This window comes from Girardinichthys multiradiatus, chromosome 8, assembly GCF_021462225.1.
Source record: "Girardinichthys multiradiatus isolate DD_20200921_A chromosome 8, DD_fGirMul_XY1, whole genome shotgun sequence".
Taxonomy (NCBI): Eukaryota; Metazoa; Chordata; class Actinopteri; order Cyprinodontiformes; family Goodeidae; genus Girardinichthys; species Girardinichthys multiradiatus.
The window spans coordinates 13,411,897-13,433,780 of record NC_061801.1 but is presented as its reverse complement, the minus strand read 5'-3'; the positions used below and the strand labels follow the sequence as shown (position 1 = coordinate 13,433,780).

Here is a 21,884-nt window from a genome sequence, read left to right as displayed (position 1 = left end):
CGGGACTTCCCACACGGAAGTCGCGATTTAAAGGGCAAGTGTGCAGGTACAGCGTCCCCACGTTTCTAATGGACATATTTGGTGAACGTGTAATAAAAAGACAATAAATTTCACTTTAAAACATTTTCTGCACTTGCACAATATTGCACTGACAAATAAACACCTCTACAGCTCATGATGCCATGTACTGCAACAAGGTTCCCAGGGCCTATGGAAGAGAAACAAGCCCAAAGCATGACAGATTTATCACCACAGTGGCCATGAAGTGCTTTTCCAACCACTCATTCATTTCATACCCTCTGAAGTGTGTGTTGCCAAAAAGCCTAATCTGACCAAAACACACAGTTATAAAGTTATAATTTAAAACAATCCTTCTCATTGTGCCTGAGTTAGGGAATGCTTTGTTTTAGACAACACATTGTTTCCCAGTGAGGTAGTGTATGAATGACCTTTGTTGCATGCGCTGGTTTCCTCCTACTGGGTGAAAAAAAACACATGTTGAATAAATAAGTGATTGTAAAATGTCCAGGTGTGAGCATGCATAGTTCTCTGTCTTTCTGCTTTATTGCTGGTGACATGTTCAGGGTTTAAAGCACCTCTTGCCTTTTGTTCAAATGTCATGTGATCTCATCACTATGTGGTCCAAACAACAGCCTAGCCCCACAACACTTTGTCCTGTTCCTTACCAAAAAATATCTTTGAATAAAAATGTTGAACCAAAATAGGGAAATACACAAACTTAAACTTTTTCCACTAAATCATATATAAATTGTAGACTTTCTATATGTCCTTAAGTGTAAAGTTTAAAGGAATTACTTTCAAGTGTTGATTTACTATGTATTTATCATAGTGCTCATAGGACATTAAAAGAAAGTCAGAACTCAAAAGAAATGTGTGTTGGTGTGGTTCTTAAACAGCCCTCTGCTTGTCACTCTTTGGTTTTAATCAGACGTTTGTCTTCTGTAAATTTTGACATATAGATGAGTAGATACACTGGTGCAGAGGTAGTTGTAAGTTAAAAGTTTTGCATTTATCTTTGCCATCACATGCCTCTCATGCATACATGGATGTTTTCAGGCTCCATGTATAGAGCCTGAATGCAGGTTTAGAGAATATGATGCAGCACCAGTTTCCAGTTGTTCAAACTAAATTGGGTTGAGGCCTTCAGGGCAGGCATGTTCGCTTTGTTGTCACAGCACAGTTTACTTTAAAAATCTTTAATAATATGAATAGTCAATACACTGCCACTTTTCCTAAGAAAAGCATAAGCAAAGTGGCAAACTTTAAGCAGTACTTTTTCTGGCTTTCTTTTTGCCAGTGTGAACGTCATAATAGTTCATTAGATATGAAATTACACAGAACTGTTTTACACACATTTGTGGGTTACTACAAAAATAAACTTAAATGTCAAAATGTTGTGAGAATAATATCACTGAGATGATAGGGTATTTATGGATAAAAATACATAGAAAATACAAAGAATCAAATATTGTGTATTCGTTGGCCATTTAACCGTGGTAATACATGAGATGGCTGTAAGTCAACCAATTGCAACTAGGGGGCTGATAGTAGCATTACAGCTGAGAATAATCTGCATGTTGTAAACCAACAGCTTAAAACATGCAGTTCTAAGAATATTTTGGTTCAGTATTTCCGAGAATAAAGAATTGCGTGGTTTTCCCTTAAAGTTCAAAACAGGACACATAAGGCTGTTCACAGAATGACACTGTTGGACTGATTCTGTCTGAGAACAAAAGTCCAGTCCTCAGCACATCAGTTTACATCTAATTCTTTAATGAGTGTGTCTATAACGACATTTTCCACATTAGTTTTCCCACATTTTAGCTTTGGGTCGAAAATAAAAGCGAGGGAAACATGAAGCATGCATTTTGATATCATAATGAACTGTTTTAATGTTCTTTGATGCAACATGTGAAAAGCGGGAAATTCCTTTGAGCAGCTCATATATAAATTCCAGAGCTCAGCACACCCTGCAGGCAGGCTGTCCTTCAGACATGACACAGGAACACAGAGGCTCCGCTTAACCCCGACCTCTGACTGTGCCAGATGACGAATAATCACTTACTCCTCAATGATCTGTGGAAACAATGCTGACAACATAATCGGTACCAGCTGTCGGTGGGCTAAGACCAACTGCTTTCCAATAGATCTGATGTTGTGAATGTGTGTAGCAGCAAAAAAGAAGCGATTCTAAAAAAGAAAAACACCAGATAAAGAGGCACAGCATTACCAAATCTCCTTTCCATGAAAAGCCAGGCTCAGTTATTTGGTTTCAACATGTCCAACTGGTTTGACATTCTTATCTTTCAGCATCTATTTTTAACTGCAAGGTGAGACAATACCAGTTCTCTCTCTTGAATCAAGCATCCCAGCCATAAATACTTACCCACTATTCACTCAATATTAATCTCTCGTTTTAAACTTTGAGCTCTTGGAGCCTTTTACAGTAAGCATCTCTCATGTGTGTGTATGTTTGCTTGTAATGGACACGAGAAAGAATCAGCTTAGTGAAGTTAAACGGTCTAAAGTATAAGAGCATCAATGTTTGCCATTTAATTTTTATTTCATAGTCCATCCAGATATGTGCTGCGATTTGTGATCCGGTAATAAAAGGTGACAAGGTGATTGTGTTTATCGTGTTTTTCAGACAAATATTCTTGTAATATCCTTTAACATGTTTATACCAAATTTTTCTTCTGTTTTCCTCACTTAACTTTTTGATCTGTAAATATTGTGCCTCGTTTTGGCTCCCATTCTGAATCCACTGTATGCATCGCTTAATGTTACATTTTCTTTATCAGTGTTGCATTATAGTGTTTTTTATAGTATTCCTCTCATCTTTCATAGAACCTTCAAAGGATTTTTAAAGGATGGTATGTGATAAACCAATATGAAATAGTGCATAATGGTGAGGTGAAATGGAGTAGAGGTTTTCGAAGGTTTTTACAAATGAAAATCTGAGAAGCATTTGTATTTAACCCACATGAGTTGATGGTTTGTAGTTGCAATCACAACTGCAACTCTTTCATAGGTACAACTCGAGCTGCTTTGCACTTTTAGAGCATTATTATTTTTATTGTTTTATTCTTATTTATAAAATACCTCAATTTTGTGGCAAGGGTACAAACACTGTCACAGAATACCCTTTGAGATCTGGGTCTGGACTTTGACTGGGCCATTTCAAAACATTAACTAGCTTTGATTTAAACCATTCCCCTGTAGCGCTGGCAGTATGTTTAGACGGTCCTGCCACAGTCTTAAGTGTTTTACGGCAAAATTATTTAAATCCATCCATCTTCCCATCAACTCTGCCCAGCTTCTTGGCCCTTTTGAAGAAAAACCTTCCTACAGCAGGATACTTCCACCACCACGCTTCGTAGTGGAGATGGTGTGTCCAGGGTAAAATCTTTCTGCTCTGCTTGCCAAACATTTTACATAGTTTTTGATTCCTATTGTGTTGATTGGACCGATTTGTGGGTAAGAAAGGAAGCCCTCATACTTGGACTATTTCTGTGATCAGTAGGACCTTTTAGGAACCTTGTCTAAGAGGTGCTGTCACCAATACTAACCTTCATTTTACACATTTTTTTAGTGATATATACCCTTTATCATCCATTTTTAGACTATGCACATTGGAACACAGTTGATAAACAAATGTAAAACCATCATTTGATATTTTTATAGTATTATACACAGATTGGAAGAGGGGAGTTTGTAGAAAACATGTTTTTCACTCACCTGCATAAGTATTTTTTTATTTTGTCCACTAGGTGCCCCTCTTGCCACACGTAAATGCAGGTCTTAATGCCCTATTATGGTCCTGTTTACAGCACTTCCCATGGCCATCCTAATAAAGTCTGAGTCGTTATTTAATGTGTAGTTGCAGTAATGGTGTAATTGTGATGTCACGGACAACTGATGGGAAGTAAAACCGGGTATGAGTCTCTAACAGCCCTGTGGTCACCACATCACAAGCCCATTGCAGATAAAAACAAACAAAATATTGACATCACTGCCTCAAGGACCCAGTGGAGTTTGGTCACAGCCAGAGAGGACCACAGACATGACTCACATAAGACCAGTCAGGGGATAAAATGGGACCTCCTGTTTCAGGGTGCCCCAGCCAAGAAACCATAATGCTTTTATAATCCTATAGGATTGAGTTTTGAGCTCTGAGCCTCCTATATATTATAGTTCTGAAAATATGTCCCTGTGGTTAAAGTTTGGACAACAATGGATTTTCATATCTGGGATCTGTACTCAGTGCTGGGCTTGTTTATGCATAAACAGAGAATTAATACTTCACCATTTACAGAACAATAATACGCCCACCATTACTAAAATTAGAATTACAAAAAAACTTTAGATTAAAATATATCATATGACACATAAGTGGCTTTCTGCAAACAAGAGAATTTCACTTAAAATAACTTTTGACAAAGCAGTTCATTGATACATATATGGAGTTTTTTTCTGCCCTGATCTGAGGCCTTACTTCACCAAAGAACGATTGTTTCCCAAGAGTTCCCCCATGCCTACAAATCTGAAAAAGGCCTAAAGAGGTAGAGCTGACAATAAAAGGTTAATCTTGTGACCCACTGGCAGAGGGTCACTCCACCCCCAAAGCCCATGGGTGGGGGGTGGCGGGGTGCCACCAGAAAGCTTTGAAAAGGCTGGCCAGATGGGGGGAATGAATAATTTTGGGGTGGTGCTCCAAATTCAAAGGTCATAACTGAATTCCAGGAATTCATTAGGTAAAGTGGAACTTCTGAATTTAGATCTGATTAAAACAAAACAAAGCAAAAAAACTAAATTCAGAAGTCAAAATAAAAAAATAAAAAAAAATCGTAAAATTTATCTTATGGTTAAAAATACCATTTCACAAAAAGCTGCACAAACTGCACAACAGACATGTTGGACAGGCCTTAACAATTTAAAAAAAGAAACACAAATTTAAATGTGTTAATTAATTATTTTCTTTTTGGAGCAGACAATGTTGCCCCTCCTTCACCTGTTGCTGGGCAATGGCCGTCAGCTGGCTGAAAGATAGCTGTTGCACTTCTTTTAAATTCTGTTGATATTTATTCTGAATTTTTGCTTAAGTCTGGGTAACATTATCTAAGTTACTAAATAAATAAAAGTTGGTGATATAATTAATGAAACAGTAACAATCCATGTATTATTTTAGCAGCGCTGGGTAAATTTATTGTCTTTATTTCATGAAAGCAACTAGATGATCAAATAAATTAATAATTAAAATGTTTGAGTAATCGCCGTGTTACACAGAAACGGGTATTTTTTTCTCCAAGTTACCATGGTGAGCTGCTCCTTTTGTGAAACTCTAATCTCTTTCTCAGCTTATTAAGGCCGAATTGGACTAAAAAGGTGATACAATTATTTACTTTTAATTTCTTTTTGCTGCAGCCTCGTGAGACATTCTCCCCATCCACATCTATCCGCATACACCCCCTCTCTATTGTCTCTCTTGTCTTCTCCTTTTCTGCGCTGAGACAGACGAGCTGATCCTCCCCTGCCCGCCTCTTTGTATGGCAAGTCATTTTTACATTTACTAGCTGGGGAGAGCGTCAACGCAAATGTGATCAAATCAATTATTTCTGTAACAATAAACATTTCAGATATTTATAACACTCTTGGTATCCACAGTTAGCCTTTCAGGTATCTCAAAAATCATTCTTCCTCAAACATCTAAAACAGAATTATTTCCAGCAGAAGCTCTTAATTAAGACATTTATAATCCCATTGTTACCAGTAGGAAACATCAACTGTTACAGATACCTTCATTATAATAATATGAGGAATACTTAAAACATGAGCAATTCAGTTGTTGATGTATGTAGGATTATTGTTGATGTCTATGATGTCATTTCTTCCACCCACAATGCTAAGTTAGAGCTTGAGAATACAATATACAGCAGTAAAAGTCAGTCACAAAGTGCAGACGAGGTGGTTGAAGTGGGGTCATACAGGAAGTGATTCTTGCCACTGTGAAACGATAAAGGTTGTTTTTAGTTGGATATTTAATTTGACATGTAGAGCTATAAACAAAAAGGTGTCAGATATTCGAAATGAGAACTGTGATTTTAATGTAAACAATTTTCATTCTAGACAGCAAGGATGTACTGCCTGACTAGACTTTAGATGAGAAATGTGACATTTGAGCTATCTGAAATCGTAAGTGTGAATAGGAAGAACGTCATTTTGGATAAATAAATGTAAAATATTGATTTACAGACAAGGGGAATACATATCTGGTCTTTCAAACAATAAATTGGTCACCTAACCTTTTAAGAGATTTTTTGTAATCTTAAATCTATTTCTTACAAGTGTAGATGTGCTCCGTTAAACTATATGAATGTACATAAATAAATAAGTCTTCTCATCAGTCCCACAATTTATCAAAAATGACCAATTTCTGTCACAAATTGAAAGAAGAATCAAGATATTCTGACAGGAAAAGCTTGACACAGCAGCTGCTGATCTACCTAGAAGGTCACTCAGGATGACATCAGTTCTAACCCAGGTCGATTGGATGTCTGGTGTTTCCTGTCTTTGGACAAAAGGTAAAACACTAAACACATCCCACTAGCAGAGGAATCACAAATGTATTACTCAGCTCTGTTTTACACAAATATGAAAACATAGCATAATGTAAAATACAAACATTACAATTTTTACAACCAAAAGTCAAAAGAGCAATCACTCCACTCTGTTCATGTTGGATTATTTCGTTTTATGTTACCTACTCAACTCAGCTCAGCTTTCGGCACTGTGTGCTTGCAGGGGAGGAGTCATCACGTGGAGCTGATCAACCAATCAGATGTAGACTTCTGGAAGTCTGTGGGTTATGTCATGTTACACTGCCACGGAAAAAACTGGATACTATTATTATTATTTTTCCAAGCCACATGCTTTAGACTCAAGGGAGACAACAAAATTAATAAAACAATCATTTTAATGATTACGTCATGACTGGGGTCATTTTCACACACAAAGTTGCAAACATGTAATGATGCCAAACAAGTTCACATTCAAGGTTTCAGTTCATTAATCAGGGATCATTTTAAAAGCTCTCTGAATTTCTAAATTAGGAAAATAATATAACTCCTGGAAATAGGCCCCAGCTTCCCCGCGACCCACTATGGAAGAAGAGGTAGAAAATGACTGACTGACGTTGACATATTTAAAGACATTTCTTTTTTAACATAGTACTTGTCAGGGGCATAAAAACATATATATTTAGAGATTTATGGATACCACCTAGGACAAAATAATAGTATGACAAGAGTTAAACGTTCAGCAAGAACAAATTGAAGAGAAAGAAAGGATTGTAGGTCAAAAGCCATATTGTGTTCTTGTGCACCACACTAGTATAGGATCTGAGTTGTAGATATATTCAAATATAATCTGTACTAGTGTTATGCAACATGTAATGTTATCTTTAATTACTTGTAAGAATGGTATTTGGACAAGGGAGATTTGTAATGTTGCTCTCTAACATGGTAAAGACGCATGCGTTCCTCTGATTAAATATTAAAACAACTTGCCATACCCACCCCGGTTCTCTCGCTGTAAACACACCCATTGATTTCAGTGCGAGCGCAGGCGGAGGAGCGACGAAGAGAAGAGGAGCAGAGCTGGAGGAACGCCTCCAAACAGCTCTCCTCTTATTATAAACCTCTTCGCATCCGCATACAGTCAGACCCACAGCGAGTCTCACCGGTGTAGTCTATTTATTTGCGAGAGAGCGGCTGTTTTTTGTGACCTACTGCTCGGAAATAACCGAAGGAGTCTCCATCCACTCCACGGGCGCAAAGGCTTGCATCGTGGCTCTTTCACAAGTGGCATGCTCGAGCGACCCTTCGGGTACAACTGAACTCTTGCTTTCACCCAAAGAGGTAAAATTACAGTTATTTCCCTAATGTTGCGCTTTTTTTTGACTTAGAAATTGAAACTTTTATTGTAAGAAGGGAGATGTCCAGGTTGGATCTAGAGATGCATCAGTCGAATGAGAGCGAATTGTTGACATTCTCATTGTGTCAATATTGTTTTTATTGTTTGCATTTTGCATTTCCCTTTTTGTTCCCTCTGCATTTCTCCCTCCTCGCAGACGAGATAAGGTGTTGCATGCTCCCTTGTCATTCTTTGATGGATGGCCCAAATTAAAACCTTGCAGCTTGGATGAGGCTGTATATTTATACATAACCAATGAATCCGAATCTGTTTGAAGGTTTTTTAGATTGTTCCCTGCTGCTGATGCACGTCTGCGGTCTTCGTTGTGCGTCTCGCTCGACAGATGCTCGGAGCTAAGTCCACATAAGCCTGGTGTTTACTTTTGAAGTTGTTTCCCTCCCATCCCTCTCTCTTCCTGTGTCCATGGTTGACTGTGAGCACCTGGCAATGATTTCAACCAGACTGCAGCCAGACTTTTTCCCTTCCCCATTCTTGTATTTTTTTCTGCATCAGGCATATAGTCTGGTTGTGCGTCTGTTGGATCTGGGTTCTTTTGAACAGGATGAGGTTGGCATTTCGCTTCTCCTCTCATCTTTCATAGACCCGCGCAATACTTTAGTTGCATATTTATATTATGAATCCTGAAAATGTGTATTATATTAAATTTAGTTTTAGGGAAAGTAATGCCCACTACAACTCCAAAGTATTTAAAATGATGCATTTTGGATGCTTGTTTTGTCTGGAAAAGCCCTTCAGGGAGTCCTGTGAGGAGGACAGAAGAAAATCCTCCTGCTTTGAAGCATGGGTAAGAGATTCTAGAGCGTTTTCTCAGGTTGAGTAAGGGCACACAGAACAGATGATTCACGAAAAGCTCCAGTCATACAGTCGAAATGAAATGCCTCATTACATTGCAGGATGAAATAACTGAAGCTGTTCCGGATAGCTTAAAACTTCCTCATACTTATCCTCATACTCAAACGCTTATCCTGATTTTACCTCCTTCGAAATGATCTTGTTATCTCCCTAAACAATGTGGAGGCAGTCAGTGAAGATGCAGCCGCAGAGTCTATGGAATAACTAACAAATTACATCTGTTAGTCCTTATTAGAGAAAGCTGTCAGGCTAATCCTACCTTCTAAGTAGTGTGTATATCATCTTCTGTAGTCAGCTTTGGTCGATGAAGGTTATCTAAATGGTAAAATGGGATTGTAAAAACATGCCATGACAAATACATGCACGCAAAGCAAATACTGTGAAGGTTCATCCTTATACAGCTTCACAAATCTGCTCTGTCTTGCATACGTATTTACACGACATTTGAACTTCTTCATATTTTGTCAGGTAACGGCCTCAAACCTTAATGTATCTTAGCAAGATTTTATGTCATACATCAAGAGAAAGTAACATGCAGATGTGGTTTTACTATATATATGTATATATATATATATATATATATATATATATATATATATATATATATATATATATATATATTTTTTTTTTTTACAAATAAGGATCGGAAAAGTTTGGCCTTTATTTTTGTGTAGCCCCTCTGATTTAATTTCTTTTTCCTCATCCATATTTCTATAAACTTTGACAGTTCTCCCCATCTGTGCTGAAGAAAAGCATCCCCACAGCATGATACTGCCACCACCACCATGTTTTACAGCGGGGTGGTCTGTTTAGGATTATACGGAGTGCTGAATTTCTGCTGTGCATATGAATAATTTTTAAGGCAGTGTATGATCCACAGATCATTTGATACAAACAGATCTTTTCTGAATATTGCACAGAACTGAATGTCATGTAGACGGATGGTGGTAGGATTATAAAAACACTGACATTATGAAATTCTTGGACTCAAACAAGCATTTGGACAGTAGATTAGATTGTTAGCATTTCTGAGAAAAAGGTCCCTGTCACGCTTTGTCATTATCAAGATGTTATAAAGTTAAGCCATGACAAGGTCAGTTTACAGAGAAAAAATCACATGCTGAAGCAAAAGGTTATTTAGTCAAAATGCCATGAAGCTGACATCAAGTTTTTATCACTATGTCTTTTTTCACTATGTCATTTATTAGGAATGCAAATTCTCTTTTTTTTTATTTTCTGTGTGATCGCTAGCTCCCCTATCATTTGACATGAAATATTTGAAGTTTTATTAAGCCAAACGTATCTCCTATGCTAGAAACAAAGGGTGCAGAATAGACACAGAAGAAATAAAAAAAATTAAGAACAGTTAAAGTGCCAAAATGAGACATAGATATATCCTACAGTTACCTGTGAGTGGTACAAAATTATCTAAAAGTGCTACAAAATCACCACATAGATGTCCTTAATTGCCAAAAAAGGAAAAAAGCCATGAAAAGATATAGAAAGACTACAGGAAGAGATTCAAAATGGCCATGGTTGCTGTTGTTCACTTGATCGTACAAGCTGCCGCTGTGCTCCTACTAAAGCTGTTTCTCTGCCCTTCTGCTTCAACGCCTCTGACATAAACTATAGATGGTCGGACTTATTAAAATTCTTATTAATAACATAAGCAGAGCCTCTCTAATTAAATCCTGGACTTATTAGGTTCACTTACTCAAATCAAGCAACTTATTTTCCAATTAGAAAAGCCAAAGCGCAGTGTGTGGATGTGTATGTGTGTGTGTCTTTATGTAGGAGGTGACACCTGCAGGTGAGAGACCAGGCTAGGATATTCTCATCATAGCTGATTCCAGGAGATGACGTCTGCCCGGTCATGTCTCTGCTGGAATGCAATAAAGCCTGTTGAGCGAAGTTAGCAGTTGGTTTTATGTTTCATAAACTGCTGACAAATAATGCTGGCGCTTCCCTGTGTGAAACCCTGCATGGTTGAGATGGTTGTTTTCGCCCACACGCACAAAGACACACACGCGTGCACACAAAAGTTGTTTGGAAGGCACCCTAATTTGGTTTCGCTGACTGTGTTGCAAGTCATTTGAGTTTCGTATAAAACCAAAGTTTTGGTAAATCAACCAGATGAAAATCAGGAAGCAAGTTTGTGAAGCCAATGCAAGACTGTGATCTAAAAGTTCTGTGCCCATTAAGGAAAAGAGAGATAAGATGAATATAAAGAAACTGATGAACTACGGCTAAGGAAGAATGCTTGCAGCTAAACACTAAGAATTACTTCTTTGGGCATCATGAACATCAAAGCTCGACTTCAAAGCCATTACTTCAGAATTCACAAAGACCTAAAGCCAAAGGTAGAAGTGACAGTGCTCGTCACAAATCTTGCATTTGCACCTACGGGCTTCACACTTGATTTCTCTTTTCACAAGACTGTATTCTGGGAATTCTTAAGCGTGATGCAACTTATGGAAATTGGAAACTGTCCTCTGTGCTTCAAGTGTGGAGGAAGGTTTTCTGACAAACGGGGTCTTTTGAACTCAAATCTAATGTGAATATTAAACACTCACCAACAGCAGGTTTGTAAAATATGTGGCCTGTGACAGAACCTAAAGGGATAGTTCAGGATTTTCCAGATCTGTTAAAAGGTTCTAAACAGTAAAACATCACACATGCAAGAGGTGAGCCTCTTGGTGCCTTGATTTATTATAAATCCAGATGAGATGTTCCTGGAGGCCAAAGCTAACTGTTAATCTGAGAGGAGCCAAAATTAAAGCAGTTTATCTAAGATTTTTCAATAAAACATCTTTCTAGGGTTTTATCCAACCATGCATATACTTTTGAGACTTTAATGGTGTTCTTCCTGTCTTTTGAGCACACGATAGGACTCCACGATATTAGAAAACATGCAATGGTGGTATCAGTTGTGAAATATGCACATTTTCTTCTTTCCTCTATTTGTCATCTGTGCTTCCTCGTGACCTTAAGTATTTTTGGCAATGTCATTTGTGTCAGACCTGTGATATATCAGTCGGCAATTATTGCACTCCAAACATTCCTTCGCGAGATGAATATTGCACATAAGGTTCTTGACGTAGCAATACATTTGTAAAAAAAAAGTGTGCAACCTTACTGGTACTGTATTAATGGTTGATATAAAATTCAAACTGTGTATAAATCTTTAAAATGGTGTGCTCTTAAATGTAATGTCAATTAAAAAAATTACATTTTGAGTCAGGTAAAAGTAAAACTGGAGGGCAGAGGGAGAAATGCATCATGCCTCACAGGTGTTTTGAAAAGATTTTATGGATGTTTGCAAGGGCCTTAGTTTGGAATCCTTGGAATTCCCAGTAACTGGAAGGTTAGGAGCTTGACTGCACACTGCAGCTGTTTGCTGCCAAGAAACAACAAGCTAGAACTACATGAATCTCGGACAAGGAGATTTTAGAGCTTGACTGATAAATAATATTTTAAATAATAGTGCAATATTGTGTGAAACTTCATTGAGGTCTTTAAAGGCAAGTATGGATTCTGGGCAGGCTGAGAATTTGGTTGTTGCTTCTTAAGACTTTGTGGATTTAGAAGCTCACACAGGGGCCATTGCTAAATAAGTAGGTGGAATCAAAGCGAGCTTTGAGTGAGGACGGTCACAGGCAATGAAGATGCAAGCTAACATTTTTCTTTAGAAAACAAAATGCTGAATTTCTTTAAATTGTCTTTTTTATTCAATTTTCTCTTAAATATTTTTTGCAAAGATGCTTTTTGTAAACAAGAAATTGGCATTAAAGCTGCTCATACCTAAAAGGGTAAGACTTTCTGAAGAATGCAGTTGTTATGTCCTTGGCCAAGGACACACTGCGTACAAGATGTGAACACTTGTCATTTTTTTCTTTGCACATGATTTGTGCTTTTTGTCTGATTTAATTGTTTTAGCAAATGTATGTTTTCTCATCCTTGTAAGGATATCAGCACTAAATGCTTTAATATTTCCACACCGACCTCCTAGTGTTTGCATGTGCAGCTTTCACTGCTGAGGGTGACATTTGTGAGGCAAATTGGGCTTATTTTACCAGCTGATTAATCTGTTTTTATGACTAACTATGAAGACAAACAATCTTTTCACTAATAACATTTATCTCTAGGTTTCTAGCTACAAGAAAGATAAATAGATGCATTTAAAGATTGAAAATTGTCTAAAATGTAATTATATACATGTCCTTATAGATTTTAAATATGATTGATTCATGGGACATCTTTCTTTTCTTATTTCTTTGTAGGATTCAATGAAAATGTCAGTGTGCGTCCATGAAAACCGAAAATCCAGAGCCAGCACCGGCTCCATGAACATATACCTTTTTCACAAATCCTCCTATGCTGACAGTGTCCTCATGCACCTCAACTCTCTACGGCAACAGAGGCTTTTTACAGATGTCCTCCTTCATGCAGGCAGCCGCTCCTTCCCCTGCCATCGCGCCGTGCTGGCTGCATGCAGCCGATACTTTGAGGCCATGTTTAGTGGCGGTCTGAGGGAGAGCCAAGCCAGTGAGGTTGACTTTCGAGACTCGATCCATCCGGAGGTTTTAGAGCTGCTGCTTGATTATGCGTACTCGTCGCGGGTGGTCATCAACGAGGAGAATGCAGAGTCACTACTGGAGGCTGGGGACATGTTGGAGTTTCAGGACATCCGCGATGCCTGCGCCGAATTCCTGGAGAGAAACCTTCATCCATCCAACTGTCTTGGCATGCTGTTGCTGTCTGATGCCCACCAGTGTATGAAGCTGTCTGAGCTCTCCTGGGGCATGTGTCTAAGCAACTTCCCTGCCATTTGCAAGACAGAGGACTTTCTCCAATTGCCCAAAGATATGGTAGTGCAGCTTTTGTCACATGAGGAGCTAGAGACAGAAGATGAGAGACTGGTTTATGAAGCTGCCCTTAACTGGATCAACTATGACTTAGAGAAGAGGCACTGTTACCTCCCAGAGCTTCTTAGAACAGTCCGTCTCGCCTTACTTCCCGCCATCTTTTTAATGGAGAATGTTTCAACAGAAGAGCTGATTAATGCTCAGGCCAAAAGCAAGGAACTGGTAGATGAAGCAATTCGTTGTAAGCTGAAGATCCTCCAGAATGATGGCGTTGTCAACAGCCCATGTGCTCGACCAAGAAAAACCAGTCATGCTCTGTTTCTTCTTGGCGGGCAGACATTCATGTGTGATAAATTGTACCTGGTAGACCAGAAAGCCAAAGAGATAATCCCGAAAGCTGACATCCCCAGTCCAAGGAAGGAGTTCAGTGCCTGTGCCATTGGCTGCAAGGTGTACATCACAGGTGGGAGGGGATCAGAGAACGGAGTTTCCAAAGACGTGTGGGTCTATGACACTGTACATGAAGAATGGTCTAAAGCGGCACCCATGCTCATCGCCAGGTTTGGCCACGGCTCTGCAGAACTCAAACACTGCCTATATGTTGTTGGAGGACACACCGCGGCAACGGGCTGTCTCCCGGCCTCTCCATCTGTGTCACTCAAACAAGTGGAACAGTTTGACCCGCTGGCAAACAAGTGGACCATGGTGGCGCCTCTCAGAGAGGGTGTGAGCAATGCGGCAGTGGTCAGCGTGAAGCTCAAGCTGTTTGCCTTTGGAGGAACCAGCGTCACCCATGACAAACTGCCCAAGGTGCAGTGCTACGATCCCCAGGAGAACCGATGGACTGTGCCGGCATCCTGCCCGCAGCCGTGGCGTTACACGGCCGCTGCCGTGCTGGGGAACCAAATATTTGTCATGGGCGGGGATACTGAATTCTCAGCCTGCTCGGCTTACAAGTTCAGCAGTGAGAACTACCAGTGGACTAAAGTTGGGGATGTGACTGCCAAGCGGATGAGCTGCCAGGCCGTGGCATCAGGAAACAAACTCTACGTGGTGGGCGGGTACTTTGGTACGCAGCGGTGTAAAACACTGGACTGCTATGACCCCACACTTGATGCATGGAACAGCATCACAACTGTTCCATACTCACTCATTCCTACCGCCTTCGTCAGCACCTGGAAGCATCTGCCAGCTTGAATCCTGAACTGTTGACACCTCCTGTACCCTCTCCATAAGGTAAGAGCAATATCTTAGATCCCTACTAACAATTTTAACCCATTGAGATGGGATCCAGTATTCCCTAGACAACCATTAAGCTTAACTAATACTCTTGTGGAGGGAATCTCCCAGAAGGTAAAGGGACCTACAAATTAGCAGAACCACACATCACTGCTAATCCAACCCACCTTTGATGAGGCTGTGGCTTTTACATTAGAAAGAAGGGAGGTAGCTTGCAACTCACAGCGTCGGAAGTGATTTATCATCACTTAAAAGAAGAGGTGAATGAGAGAAGCGGCAGCAGGGGAAGTGAGGAAGTGGAGATAAGGGGGGCTTACCAGCATAAATCCCATCCTTCGCAACTCAATCACTTATACTCACATCATCTTTGATAGTCATTTTACTCTGTAAACATACAAATTTGTCTTCTGTCTTAATGACCTCATTCTAACCCAGCACTTCTGCTCTGATGATAAGCAGGCCAGACGTATGTGGAGCATGGGTAGTGAGCTCACAGTCTTCATCTTTCTGTTTGCACAATCCCCAAATTAATGTCCCCACACATTAAGTAGCTGTGCAAGCAGTTATTTTTCTTTTTGTAAATTTATTTTTTACTTTAATGCCTGGCAAGTCTCGACTCCTGAGAAAGAAGTATAAAGTAAAGAGACTCTTTAGCCTTCCTCTGCGTGTCTCCCCTCTGATAACGTTAGAAGACGGTTCAGAACAGCTCCGCTGCTCCAACATTGTGATTTTCCTTCCCCTTCCTTCCTCTTGAGAATATTTTCTAGGGCTTGTTTTCCCCTCTTAATTTCAGCGACTCATCTCTTAAAGGGACAAATTAGACAGGAGGTTTAAACTATCTGTAAGCTAGAGCAACACAGTGCCCAGTGAAGGGAAAGATCCTGCCACTCATTTAATAGAAGACCTGTGTTTTTTGTGCGCCTGCCTGTCATGGCAACTGAGAGTCCGCTCACTGAACGTGGTGAATAGAAGAAATGTGGAGGAATGGAAAAGAAGGCTGGGTGTTTAGGAATTAAAGGAAAAGGGTGTATGCTGGGACCTCACAGAAGTAGATTGTAGCTGCGAGAAAAAAAAAAAAGTGCTTTCAGCCTTTTCCTGGGAGAACAATAATGGACTTTGTGAAAGTTTCTCCGTTTTAGATTTGTCTCTTAGAAATCTTGTAGTGGGGACAGATGGCACCATGAATAATACTGTTGTACTATATTTATTTCATAGCAGGTGACAGGGCAAATAAATCTGTTTAATTAAGAAAACTAAGACCTGGAAATTAAGTACTAGGCCAGGGCACGGAGGATTTTATTCCCTAGAATGTTTAGATTGTTTTAGGTAAAAGCAAACAAGAAGAGCTGGGTAAAAAGGATAAAGTTGTGAATTTCCATGCAAAACAAGAGCAAAAAAACATTACTCTTTTATTTTTTAATGAATGCATTACTTTACATTATTTTGCTATTAGCTATTCCTTTATGTCCTTGGTAGGTATAAGCTGCTTACTAATATCTATGTATGGTTACACTTTCAACGCCGCTAGATTTTGCGTATGTCTGTTCCAAAAGCTTGTAATTGTTTTTATGAGATGCCTGAGAAAGTCCCGGAGCAACCACAGTTTTCTTTGGCTGTATGTTGCACAGAGTAACACAGTGTTGCCCCTCCCCCACATGTTGCTGCACACTGCTGGTCAGTGAAGCTACTGAAAGATGGCTTGAACACTTTCCCCTCGCTTATGCAAAAGACAAGTTTGTGCGTTTGAAAATATTACTGGTTGCAAAATTTCGACAGCTATACAGTGGAAAGTAAAAAAATATCTGGAAAATGTTCTTTAAAAGCTGATGAATCTAAGATATCTTACAGTAATTTTTATATTTCACATGACACAATGAAAAGTTCAATTTAATTAAATTTGGGTAAAACTAGAATCTGGTACTCTTCAAGGAAAGGTTTTTGAACCTATGAGAAATTACAGCTACGAGTAGGCAGTATCTTACCGGAGGTTATGAGATTATGCGAAATGAGCATCTACTCATGTAAAAACCTAAAATACTTTAGCCCTTTTAGTGCATGCTTTTTTTTTCTAAACTACTTTAACTTTCTGTCAGATTACTCCGACCCCAGAGAGTACTGCCAAGTTCCACTTGGCAGTACGTGTTTCACATGGGAAGATCATTGTTACTGAATGTGGACCATTATTCACCATCTTCCCTGTAAAAAAGTACTTTAAAATAAATAAATATCCAATATATTAATAAGTATTTTAAAACCACATTTCAAAAATATTTATTTACTTTTTTTCAATAGCTATAGCTCATTCTGGGTTAATATCCTTTTTTAGGCTAAGGAAGTGTTACTGTGTGCATTTCCTCTTTAAAAATGGAAAGGACAAAATTAATCTAACAGAGTTAAACACAATCAGTGCGAAGTGATGTTGCTACGGAGGAGATGAGGAGCTGGATGATAACCAGACTGTTCACAGAAAACAGAGTTGGTGGAAGTTTGGCAGAAAATAATCCATACTAGACACACCACAATGTATTGTAATGTAACATACACTGAAATGAATCACTTCCCTTGGGATTTGTCTCCGATAAAACATTTGTGAATGTTAGAGTTGCTGTTATTGTAAATTGCAGGATCTGAAGAAAATACACTTTCTGTGCCTTGCAGCATAAACTGAGTTATAGAGACTCTTTGCACTGGTGATATTTTGATTTCCACCACTTTAGTTCTTTGGAAATGATAAACCCATATTATTTAGGGGTTGTCTGTAAGTATGATCGTATTTACTTCATCCACCTTGGTAGCCTGCTTAACAGAACTTTCTCCTCTCTCCCTAGATTTCCCTTGTTTCACATCATCTGCCGGTCTCGTAACCGTGAAGAAGCGCACATTCTCTTCATCCACAAAGAGACGCAAAGCAGCGATGTACAGATGCCCCACATTCATCTTGGTGTTGCAAAAAAAAAGCAAACAACAAAAAAAAAAGACGCAGGAGTGGAGACCCAATCAGCCGGACAGTTGTTAAGGAAGGTGGACGGTTTCCTCAAAGACACCGAACTGACTGACGCTTGTTCCACGAGGTACAGACTCTGACCCTGTGTGCACATTGTGCTTTCATGCTGCCATAGGAGAGCTGCCAACATATGATGAAAACCTGCTTTCTTCATACATAGTCATGACATGCTTGTGATGATGTTTTCGCTATGAATAAAAGAGCATGACAGATGCTGATTAAAGGGGAAGCAGTGGCAGGGGTGAAAAAGAACAAAATCAATGGATTTTGACTGAATATCTGACTTGTATAAGAAAAAATGAAGGAGCAAATCTTCCACTTTTTTGATTGTTTTATTGTTTTCAAACTGTTAGAAGCTTTTTAAGTTGTGTTTCAAACCTAGAAAAAAACGTTTGAGCATTTCTCCCATAAAGACTTCCCTGTCGCTGCCACTCAGGAGGTGTTCAGAAGTGACATCAGCTGAGATCGAGGACGATCAATGGGATTTGTGCGGGCCTCGAACTCACAGGCTTGCGTGTTCAGTGTTTGGCATTTGGCACCATTGCGTTGACGCCCATGTTTGGATTCTGCAGCTCAGAAGGAATGCTGTACTCCTAATGCTGTAAAAGAGCGGCTGTGTTTCTGTTCTCCTGATAAAACCGCCAGCTCGCTTGCTGAGTCATCGCTGAAACCCTTTTTAGAGCATGTTCACTCATAGTGATTCAGTGGAAACTGGCATGTAGTCTTCAAAAATACTGTCACCTTAACAAAAGCTAAACAATTTTTTTTTATCTGTTTCTTCTTAAACTTGCTGCAGTGTAGTCTTAATTTATATGGTACTGGTAACTATGTCATGTTAATATGTTTAATCCTATTTATTTCTTCTCTGCCTGCATTCGGATGTGAATGTATGTTTGGGTTATGTCATGCATGGCCTAGTGTTGTGTTTTATTTGTCTCAGTGAGCTGCCTTTTGCACAGTTCTGTCTTTGCCAGGAGAAACTTGCTCGCAAAGGCTCATTTAGTTTCACTGTTTACTTCTTTTCAAGTGGCTTGGAACGGATGAAAGACTTAATTTACAGATTAAATAAAGTAGTTCATAGTAAGATTTATGGGCCTTTAGTAGGCTTGGGCTGGATACTGGGATCAACTCCCAAATCAAAGTAGTTTTTGTTGTAAAACTGCCAAAATTTCCCATTTGTCACTTCCTTTGTTTTATAGTAATTTTAAAGAAATACCAATATATGGCAGGACCTGTAGTGTTGCTGCATACTGCAGGTCAGCCTGATTAAAAAACCTAATACCCCCAACCCCCCAACTGCAGACTGCAGGCTAGCTGCCTGTGCTTCGGTACAATCTACATTTTTCAACAAGCCTATCAGAAGTTTCATATTAATAAATTAAACTTATAGATAACATCCTTATAATCTATAATATTCCTTATAGCATCCTTATAATGTTACAGTGTTACAATGTTTTAGCAGCATTTGGTAATTGTTGCTATTCCTTTTTAAATCAAAGCAACTGGACCATCTGATTCGTTTTTGAAATTACTTGTGAATAGAATCTCGTACCAGCCCAAGCCCAGATCTTACAACTATAAGACTAAATACCATTTAAAAATATGCCCAAAATATTATTATTATTAATAAAGAAAATCCAAAAGAAAAGATAGGATGGCACAGTATGTGACCCATTAACCACCCAGCACATCCCAGTCTGACCGCAACACATTTAAGAATTTGACCGTGTTTGCAGCTGTCCCAAACAGCAGTAGCTGTGTGACACATGCCAACTTGGCTCCCTGAGAGTTAACCCTTAGTCAGGTTAGTTTGGCACAGAATGCTGTGTAATGTTAAGGGCATACACCGCAGTGCTTTTCACCATAAAAACACATTAAATAAAGCAAGTTTCTACAAACCAAAAAAAGCATAAAAAGTATATGTTGCAACATCTTCTTAGTGTTTTTGTCTGTCTAGGTGAGCTGACCATGTTGCAAGGTTCTGTCTTTGTCGAATTGATATATTTTGTTACAGATCTTCTTCCTTTATGATTCCTCATTCACATCCAGTGTAAATCAGCCCCCTGTAAACTGCCGCTCAGCCCTCCTTCAGCCATTCAGAAAATTCCTCCTATTGTGAATTTGAAGACTTGTGTGAAGACCATTGTGGCTCTATAACGTTGACCACATCCAACCACTGAACTAAGAGACTCCAGCCCAACCAATCAGACAAGGGAATTTCTTTCCCCACGGCACACAAGTTTCCCTGGCAACAGCGAGCAATGAATGCCCCTTCAATTTGCACCTAATTGCTGAGCGGCATTACCCCGTTTCTCCTCCAGCCATCATTCTCATCGCCTTGAGCACGGTACTTTCACATAATGACGTAAATGAGACAGAAGATTCTGTCAGTGTGCATCTGTTTTCTTTTATTCGATCATGTAAAAGTTTGATTTCTATTTTTATGGCATTTTTTTTGTACATGTGATTCTTTTTTTCACAATGTGAAATTCATGGCTAATAAACATAAGAGTTTTTTCCTCTTGACTGTAACGTTCTACCTTGGTTTCCTCATTATTGTGGTGATTAGTCTGTCTGCACGTGTTAATGTCTCCACATCATTTCAGAAGGCGAAAGCGGCTTCTAATGCAGTGCGGGGAGCTTGCTCATTACTGCATGTTTCGCATATTTAGGCAGCTTTCAAATGAGTGAAAGTGTCTGGAGGTATTTAGGGCACTATACCATACGTACAGTTTTGTTCTGTGGAGGGGCGGATCGGAATCGTCTTATCTATGCCTCTGGCTTCTAAGGTTCCCGCACAAGGATGGGTGAAAACAGCCAGATACTTTCCCTTTCTCTGTCAAGTCACCTTGGCAACGGCAACCTTTATCTGCAAAGAGTGGGGGGTGGAGGACGACATGAAATCTTAAAAAGAACCTCATTCTTTTCCCTCCCCCCATTGCCTATTGCAAAGCCTTCCTATCAGTGAAATGCATTGCAAAGCATGGAGTCTGTCTGCATTTCTAACAGGTCCAACATCATCCCGTTAGTGAGCTACTCCAGAGCACACCGCCACTTGCCGCATTCCCCCAGCTGCGAGGAGTCTGTTCACAGTTTACATTCTTCACCCTGACATGACTCCTGACCAATCTGAGGTTTTAGAAACAACAATTTGACTACTGACCCTTTTACAAACAAAATGCTCTTAGCTTAGGAAATGTGTTTTTCTGACTCTGCCTTGTGTGATGGTGCAATAAGTTATTGAAATCCTATTTTAGTCCTGTTTTTCTCAAGCACCGTGAGAGCCAGAGGGAATGAAAAAGGGTTTGACACTCAAGGTGAAATGTGGAGGCTCTGTGTGTGGGAGGCCCCTCTGTAGCTCTGTGTGATCACACAGTCCCCCCATTAATCAACGCAGGAAGTTGGACTTCCTGTCAGCCAGGAAGTAGATCTTATTCCCCTACCCCCCTGAAATCCAGAACATATTGCGGATGGCCTGACCCCTCAATCCTCCGGGCGCTCTTAGCTTATGCAGAGTTTGGCCGAACAGACTCAAGTCTAGCGTTTTTTGTGGCCCAGTGTGATAAAAACAAAGTACCTTATTATGTCAGTGTTGCCAGGCAACGCAAGCAGTATGACTCAGTCACACATAAAACATAGGCAATTAAAACACATCTTTGAATAAAATTTAAAACAACATTGCAATTTCACTTCTAACTTCTCACAAATGAAAATGAATATATTTCGATTATTTTATTACAGCAGTGATCAAAACCGCTTAAATCACTGTTTTGGGAAGAATTTATATTTCTTTATAGCAAGCAAATGTCATTAAGAGAGGGCATCCTAGGACAGAGCTGGCCTTCCTGTTGAGCTTATCTAACTGCTTCCTCTCAGCTGTAGATAACCTGCTGCTCCAACAGACAACAATA

The 21,884-nt window shown here is 39.4% G+C and overlaps 1 protein-coding gene across 1 annotated transcript; it reads left to right on the top strand.

The window, feature by feature from the left end:
• The first annotated feature begins 7,649 nt into the window (after positions 1–7,649).
• enc1 (ectodermal-neural cortex 1) lies at positions 7,650–20,512 on the top strand. The gene is made up of 3 exons (XM_047373085.1): positions 7,650–7,937; positions 13,146–14,966; positions 17,798–20,512. The coding sequence occupies exon 2, from the start codon at positions 13,152–13,154 to the stop codon at positions 14,925–14,927; it is 1,776 nt and encodes a 591-aa protein (XP_047229041.1). The 5' UTR covers positions 7,650–7,937; positions 13,146–13,151; the 3' UTR covers positions 14,928–14,966; positions 17,798–20,512.
• Positions 20,513–21,884: the final 1,372 nt, after the last annotated feature.

What these genes read in the sequence shown, in the direction of transcription:
- enc1 (XM_047373085.1), top strand. Translation starts at nt 13,152, where the DNA reads ATGAAAATGTCAGTGTGCGTCCATGAAAACCGAAAATCCAGAGCCAGC.